Genomic DNA, 8,371 nt, shown 5'->3' with positions numbered 1-8,371 from the left:
GAGAAAACTTTTACAGTTATTGGCCCTATTTCAAAGTGAACAAATGCCGGCGTGCCAGCTGTGTCAGTGTGCCTCCACCCTTATTTTGCACCAGCGCCATCTATGAGCTATATGTATTAAGTAAACAATTTTCTCAAACTGTTTGCGGTGGCCGGCTGTGCTCGGAAAATTTTAATATTAAATACATTTTTTCCGAGTTAGGAGGATAAAAATGTTTCTTTATTTAAATTGGATACAGAGATTTTTGTTTGTAATCTTTTTTAATTATCTATATACGTAATATTTATAAGGAAATTCTCAAAGGTCCCTAAGTAAATCTAAGCTATCAAAATGTTATTGTCCTTAACTTTTAAGCCAAACATACGAGGATGGTTAAGTCAAATAATTAAATGGGAAACAGATAATTTGCCTAAACAAACATCCCCATAGCCTTATCGCCAACTTAGCCTAAACGTTGTACATAATATTACGACAATTGTTAACTCCTATGTTGTAGGTCTTTGAATAATCTATACCATTACAATAAAGTGTAAACAGATATCAGTAATTACAGCAAATTTTTGAATAATTCTTTTTCTTGTAAAAAGCCCTACACTTACGTCATGCTATATATTTTCACGCCATTAAATATTTTGGATAAAAACCCTAATGTGTAAAAGAGACCATAAGTTGCTGCCAACATCAAGAAAGAAAGATTGCTAAGGTTTGTCATGTCACGTCATTTTGACATTTGCTAGTGATAATTTGACAAATGTAAACAATAAAATAAAATTTCATAATTTCATGGGGATGAAGCCGCACGAGAACAACTAGTAAATAATATAACTATTTTTTTAATTTAACATATTAATATATACGAGTTTGTATTTCTTATTGCAGAGTGTCTTATCGATTGAGCCACATATAAACTTTACTTGTTTACCCCGACCGAGTTTCTGGAGCAGGCGGGAGTTTATGTAAACACTTCTAGTTCCCTTTGTAAACAACCTCATTTGTTTTTCATCTGTAAATATGTTTGAACTATCTGTCTATCTGGAACTCTGTCATTAACGTGGACCTAAAAATTATACGTTAAACTTTTCACAGTCAAACGTTTTTCACTTTTTATTACATTTTTAATTTGTCTTTGTCGGTGGCCAGTGTTAACAAAATAATCCAAATAGTCAATATAGACTGACAGCAATAAATTTCTCGATATGTCAACAATTAAATTGTTTAAAATTTCGTAAAACATTTTAATAATGTTTGTAATAAACTAATTATTATATAACAAACTCGAGTCTATTTTTCTAATGGCGGCAACGACTAATTTCAGGCCCAAAAGGGGTACATCAACAATCTAATATTGTTTTTTTACGGAAAGTTATTTGGTTTCTTTTTACTACTATTAGCTTTACCTCCTATTTGTCTAATGCATTTTAATTATAACCAGACTTAGTCACAATGTGCATAATTAAATATTAAATTAAGAACTCATACGCAATGCGTTTTATCTGACGTTGATCATTTATTTCGTAACGCTAAAATAGCTGTGTCAATTAGCCGACTTTTCATTACATGGCACCTCTACACTAATTACCTCACTCTGCTATTGAACACTATTAAAGTGTGGTTACATTGGTCACATTTATAGGTTTAATTATGTCGACGCGTTACATTACATCCCTACGACGAAGTTGGTATCCATAGCCGAAAAACCAGGACAAATATCGATCTTTGTGTTTTTGAAGAACAAAAGAGAAGATATTTTGAAACAATTCAATACAACCCACATTGTATGGATCAATTTAACCCATAATTCGATGGAGTTTTTTATAGCAAAAAACCAACACAATAAAATCAAAATATCACGTATTTTTTTCTAAACTAGATTAACACTACGCTTCGCTACGAATATAAAAATTATATTCGTAGCGAAATAAAAGTTATCAAAAGATTTATGTATACGGCGTCAATAAAATCAAACATAGCGTAATATCAATATCGGATTGTATTTGTTAGAGTTTCAATTTTAGAAATGCTTCTAGTTGTTCTAGTTCTCTTGTTTGGTAATTCAATAGAACAAACACCACATGCTAAAGAGGTTAGAAGTAGCGAAGAGTTTGGTACGAGGCTAATAACTGGTTTACGAGAAGATGCCAATTTGGATTTGTCAGCTGACGAGGAATACGAAGATTTGCGAGCTGAATTACTGGCGTACCACACTGCCTTAGCATCGCTTGCTTCATCTCGAAGTATGTTTATTGTAAATGTGTTTAATAATTAATAACAATGTTAATAAAAGTTCTATCCCTATGAATTCGGAAAAAAATACCATTTTAATAACTCGTCAAAATTCGTTCAGCCATTCTTCGGTTTTGAGGTTAAAATGGAATTGGCATATCTATATAAACCTTTCGTACAAAAAATTCAACCCTCCTGTATCAGTTGTGTATCAAAAAGCTGAATCGTTTAAAAAATCTGTCTCTATATAATTGTTACACTTAGATATCAGCTATTTTTAGCAATAATTATTCTCCAGGGTCAATGATGACGACGCCATGTTGGAACCTCGGAGGGATTTGTATTGATAGTAAACTGTGCACTGGTAATCGCTTCCTCACCGAGGTACCCGGCTGTAAAGATAAGATAAGGGTCTGTTGCTTCGCTTGGAATCGTTTCAAAGTAAGAGATATGCGTGAACACGGAATTGGGGCGTTAGCTATGCCGTGGAGTTCGCATCGTGAGTTCGGTGGAAAGGGTATAAGTGTTAAGGAAAAAGAAAAAAAGACTAAATTAAAGAAAAAGCGAAAACCGAAGCCAGAAAATGCGTTACGTTCAAAAGTTGTGGCGGTTATTTTGAAGTCATAAAAATAAATTATTTTTACAACACTCTGTACTTATTTAATTTTTATTTAATTAGTTCGCTTTGAAAACAAACGCTAAAAAGCTATCATAACGTTCCGTAACTAAAAAATATACACAGCACAAGAACAGAAAATTGAATTTTGTTTCATCATCATCATCAGCTTTCTTCTTATCCTACTCCCGTAGGGTACGTAATTTAGCTTGTTGTACTTATTAAATATTTTTACACAATAATTCGCAACAAGTAAATATTGCAATTACTTATGAGTACCTAGACAGATTCTCATCTAAAGATATGAAGTTGGAATCGCGCCAATCGGATTAACTGAAGATTTCTTTTTACTTCAAAATTACGTGACCGACACAGAACTGGCTCTTACACTCGCCAGATCAATAACTACTGAATTTATCACATGATACGATATTTCTGTGTGCACTTTTCTTGTAAATGTCACTTGAAATGAATAATGAAAAATACATTCATTGCTTATTTGTGTGTAATATAGGTAATGTTAATTACTTTTCTTAAATAAATACATAACGTAACATAGTGAAAATAATAGCATTGACTGATAGAAAAGTGGCTCCATTTTATGAAAAAAAAACACACCTTTTCTCTTTATAATTATATTATACATAAAGTATTATTTAATCTCAACTACATTAGATTTGTTTGATTGATGTAAGCTAAGTACAAAATTCTGCTTACATCTGTTGATAAGCAGAGCAATGTATTAAATTACACGTCTGTGCAAGCGATGGAACAAACATCCTTTGATCTCGAATTCATTCGACATTTGAATATTTAACGAAGCAAGCCGGATAACTCTGCGGAATCAAAGTTGTATAATAGCTGATGGTACATGTTACACGGTAGATGGCTCTGCAAACAGCATTTAATATTCACGTCGGGAACAATGCGAGGTGGGCGTGTGTACGGAGGATGCAACTGCTCATTACAGCCTGTCTAGAACTAGCATGTTACGTGAAACTAAAGATCCTACCAACTTATGTTGTCATGAACCACGTACTCGTTAGAGCAACGGGAATTTTGATTATAAAGTTCTTTTGTTTTACCAACCTAATTAAGACTTGTTAGTAGCGCATTCTCGGAATGTTTTTTTTTCGATTCCATCGTTCTTTAAAAAGATGTGGAATTAGATTTGAACTTTTTCATTTTCCAATACCTATTATGTGTTGAATCTTAATTTGAAGTATATCGACGTTGTTTTTAATCAATGAATATGGGAAAAATCTATCTATTGCTTATCCCATATTGTTAACTGAGATAATTTTTGGAACACTAGTGATAGTCAGGAGACCTTAACATAATTATAAACTTACATAGCTATCTGCAAAACCAGAGAAACTGCAGATGTTGCTGTCCGTTGAGTGTGTCATAGCCCTAAGTCGTAGCGGTTTGGAAATACCGCTAGAATTTTTCAAACAATTGCAGAAGTCTGTTGTTTGTTTCAGGTCGGAGAATGGAAAATGAGAAAGGTGTACAATGACAAATCCTCGCCGCGAACGATGACCCGGCCTGGCTCGGGGCAAGCGTCCCCTATACACACGATGCCACATTACATACGGAGTTTACCGTTTATTAGGCTATGTCTACCGTTCGTATGGGCGACCGCGCACATGTACACTAAAATAATATCGTCCACCAGAGTGCGCGTAAACTTTCACTATTCAAAGCGTCCTCTAGTCAAATTAAAAACAACTGTGAATAAATACCTTAGTTTACGAACTAGTAAATTGCATTGCGATCTTAAATCGTTAGTGAATGCTTTAGTGCAATTATTCGTTGTTGCCAAGTGTTTAATTTTTAAGGTAGGAAAATGGATTTGTGGAAGAAGAGCGAGTGGAGCAAAGAAGTCTCGGATGTTGCTTCTTTTGTATATGGGTGGGTTTAACCGGTATAGCGAGGGTAGGCCTGATAATGATTTACATATCGGCGGGATATTTCCTATGGAAGGCGAGGGTGGCTGGCAGGGTGGACAGGCGTGTATGCCAGCAGCTGAACTGGCTCTGGCTGATGTCAACGCTCGGTCTGATCTATTGTCGGGATTTAAATTACTACTACACAGCAATGATAGTAAGGTAAGCAAAAATAAACTTAAAGTCACTTATCTCGTGTATGCTTAAGTATGTCATATCTTCCCACGTACGCCAACGTATAGCCGATGACGCTGTGTTCATTTGTCTTATCAGATTATTTCATGAGATAAATTATTTTGCACACTGTATGAACACGTCGCCGTGACGTCATTGGAGTGACGTTTCAAGTTACTGTTCAATATGATTAAAGAGGTAGCCGATATTAAGTATAATGAATGTTAGGTATACTTAAAAAATGTACATTTCATTTAAATTTTTGGACAAATTATATAAACAAATGAACTTAAAATTGCTTACATGGCAGCAAAGAAATATAAAAAAAATAAAGAAGTGGCATAGTTGACAATTCACTAGAGACATTTTCTCATGATCACTAACGCTATTTATTGTTAGCCTCAAAACCACATGTCAATATAATTAATTGCTAATAAATATCATTAAATAAATTTTAAGTGTTTATGTTTCACTTTATAACACTGTTTTTAATGCTTATAATTTTGTAAAATGTTTTATAACATGGCAATACAAAGACACGAGGATACGTACTAAACTTGACGTCTGACATTGTACCTTTCAGAGAAAGTACAGTTGTAAAATTTTTGTTCATTGTGTCCCGTCTATATATTTTTAAATGCTGCATGTCAGCCATTAAGCTATCTGCTTTTTTCTATTAGAATAAAATGTAAATATTGATATAAAATAATAGTTGAATTCTTACATCAATGTTTTCATCGTCAGTGTGAACCAGGGCTTGGTGCAAGTGTAATGTACAACTTGTTATACAATCCACCGCAAAAGTTGTTGCTGTTAGCTGGTTGTTCTACAGTTTGCACTACGGTCGCCGAAGCCGCAAAGATGTGGAACCTAATGGTCGTACGTATTACATTACCTAATGTTTACAGTTTCCTCGCCATAGCAATATTAATTACTTAAACTTTCGACTTATTTTTATAACCCATATAAGAAAAGTAAAAATTCTAGTTTAAAATGTATCTACCAGAACATATTTGTACAATCAGGGTAACTGGTGGTGTCCCTCAAAGCTATAGTCGCTCGAATATTTTGAAACAAAATACAATACAAAGCAGCTTATAAATGTGTCTGTACGAAAAAAAAAGTCGGTTAATACAAGGCTTGTTTCTTTTTATTACCTCTTCGGTTGAACTACTCGCTATTTATCTCATCTTATTAGTTATTTGTAAGAAGAGGCGGAGTTTGTCTCGTTGACCAAGGAAATTTTTCCCAAAAGTGGAACACTGCAGATTTCCGCCACTGTACAGTTTTCAAATATGAAGAGGATACGTATACAACCCTACTGTTATATCACTGAGAGCAAGCTTTTTTTTTTTAATACCCACTCTAACAATCACTAAAAGGTTATTGTTTGTTTATCTAGCTATGTTATGGGGCATCATCACCGGCGTTATCAGACCGTGCGAGATTTCCGACGCTATTTCGGACTCATCCCTCGGCTACAGTGCATAACCCTACTAGAATAAAACTAATGCAGAAATTCGGCTGGTCCCGAATCGCTATACTACAACAGGCTGAAGAAGTTTTCATATCGGTAAGTTGTACTTATTTATTTTGATACAACGACGTTCTTTAAAAAACTTAATTCACTAACTGTCCTGCTCAGTTAATATACGAATATTTAATTTAGGACTAAATTGACATTACAATATTACGGTACGTGACAAATTATAAGCTTCTCATTTAAATTACGTACATATATGAAAATGTTGAAAATACTACGAAGCTGGCAGAACCAGATGAAACTCTAAAATAGGTTCTTACCAAAGTAAGAATTTTCATTATCACGAAGGCCTGAAAATAATTTTACTTCAACTGGATATAGCGAAAATCGCAATAAGCATCAAAAACCTTATTATTTTAGAGAAAGCGAATACTTTATGATAATACTAGGTACCTTATTGTGTAATAGATATTTTTTCAGTAAATTACGTAGTGCAAATTCCATTGTTGAATATTTTTAACATACTGATTTCTCTGTTTATTAAAAAAAAGATAAGCGAGATACCCATATGTATTGATACAAGTGTTACAACAATGAAAATCCACAGTTATGTTACATGAATAGGCTCTTACGGGACGTAACAATGACGCTACTGTGCACAATGTAGCTAATACGTCTATTTCAAATCCTGTTTTACCATTATTATATTTTATATTGCCGTATACTTTTATTTAACGACTCGTACATTTTATTAATGCGTTGGTGGAAATGGGTCTTTTCATTATTTTATATGACACTATATAGTTCTAGCCTCTACATTTTGCTTATCCGATTTCTATTCAGCTAAAATGGGATGTTATTGTTGGTCAGTCTTTTAAACAACATACTATTGTAATTTAACGCTAGTCTATTGTTTTTGTAAACATCACCATCATCATCTTCTTTATCCTACTCCCCTAGGGTCGGCACAACAGGTTCTTGTCTTCCAAATAACTCTCTCATACGTCATCTCAGTCATCACTCCCTTTTTGATCATGTCACCTTTTACGCAATCCATCAATCTCTTCCTAGATCTACCTCTACCGATGTATCTCTCCACACTCATAACTAACGTTCTCCTTGTAATATGCGATGCATCCCTTCTCATAACATGACCAAACCATGCTTTTACTCCTTACTTTCTCTACCACTGGGGCTACTCTTAAAATTCCTCTAATATACACATTTCGTATCTTATCCATTCGTGTTACCCCATACTCCCATCTTTACATCTTACCGAAATTATCAAATTAAAGAATAACGTAACATTTACTTTAATTAATTTTATTGGACCAATTAAGATTAGAATTTATTTTCTTTTTGCAAATCCCATTACTCATTTTAAACTTTTAACGAAGTTCAAAATTTTCATTTAATTAAATAACTTTATCTTATTAAAGCTCAAAACATTTATAAAGCTTTTACAAGACCCCTTAGGGTTGCGGTTAAAATGATCGGTTACTAAGCTCGTCTAGGGTTCGCTACCCAGCTGTGTCAAAATTTATTTATGAAACTCTAATAAACAAACAGAGGCAATTAAAATTTACATATGTTCGTATATTTATGTTACACAGACAAGGCTAAACAAATTATTAACGAAATGTTGGTAGACATTTATAAGAAAACCTTAAAAACTACTCGATAGTTTTAAATTTAAAAAGAAATGGGACCAAATTGCAATTATTGCGCATCAAACTAAAAATCAAGTAAATCGGATCAAAAACATCCTACTTTCGAAGTCGTTTAAAAACAAATGAGCGTTCATAAAAACTAATTTAATTTTGTTTTAGACGGTTGATGATTTAGAGGCACATTGCAAGAAGTCGGGTATAGAGATTGTTACCAGACAGTCGTTTCTTTCCGACCCAAGCGACGCAGTACGTAATC

At 33.7% G+C, this 8,371-nt stretch overlaps 2 protein-coding genes across 2 annotated transcripts in view; both read left to right on the top strand.

Annotated features, from left to right (window-relative positions):
• Positions 1 to 2,017: 2,017 nt before the first annotated feature.
• Positions 2,018 to 2,850, top strand: LOC106107813. Its single transcript, XM_013288816.1, has 2 exons — positions 2,018 to 2,234; positions 2,522 to 2,850. Exons 1-2 carry the CDS (start codon positions 2,018 to 2,020, stop codon positions 2,848 to 2,850), a joined length of 546 nt encoding a protein of 181 aa, XP_013144270.1.
• An 874-nt stretch (positions 2,851 to 3,724) lies between these two features.
• Positions 3,725 to 8,371, top strand: part of LOC106107811 (gamma-aminobutyric acid type B receptor subunit 1) — a 10,188-nt gene continuing 5,541 nt past the window's right edge. The window contains exons 1-6 of the mRNA XM_013288815.1: positions 3,725 to 3,880; positions 4,324 to 4,524; positions 4,681 to 4,950; positions 5,707 to 5,841; positions 6,365 to 6,535; positions 8,275 to 8,365. Of these exons, the coding sequence (XP_013144269.1) occupies positions 3,725 to 3,880; positions 4,324 to 4,524; positions 4,681 to 4,950; positions 5,707 to 5,841; positions 6,365 to 6,535; positions 8,275 to 8,365 (1,024 nt within the window). The remainder of the gene's footprint in view (positions 3,881 to 4,323; positions 4,525 to 4,680; positions 4,951 to 5,706; positions 5,842 to 6,364; positions 6,536 to 8,274; positions 8,366 to 8,371) is intronic.

The sequence above is a fragment of the Papilio polytes genome, unplaced genomic scaffold, assembly GCF_000836215.1.
Source record: "Papilio polytes unplaced genomic scaffold, Ppol_1.0 DF821845.1, whole genome shotgun sequence".
NCBI lineage: Eukaryota > Metazoa > Arthropoda > Insecta > Lepidoptera > Papilionidae > Papilio > Papilio polytes.
The sequence above is the reverse complement of the archived record's forward strand: the minus strand, read 5'-3'. Positions and strand labels throughout refer to the sequence as shown.

Excerpts from the sequence above, each read along its gene's own strand:
- LOC106107813 (XM_013288816.1), top strand. The coding sequence starts at position 2,018 with ATGCTTCTAGTTGTTCTAGTTCTCTTGTTTGGTAATTCAATAGAACAA. Across the intron at positions 2,235-2,521 it reads ATCGCTTGCTTCATCTCGAA|GGTCAATGATGACGACGCCA; the intron begins GTATGTTTATTG and ends ATTATTCTCCAG.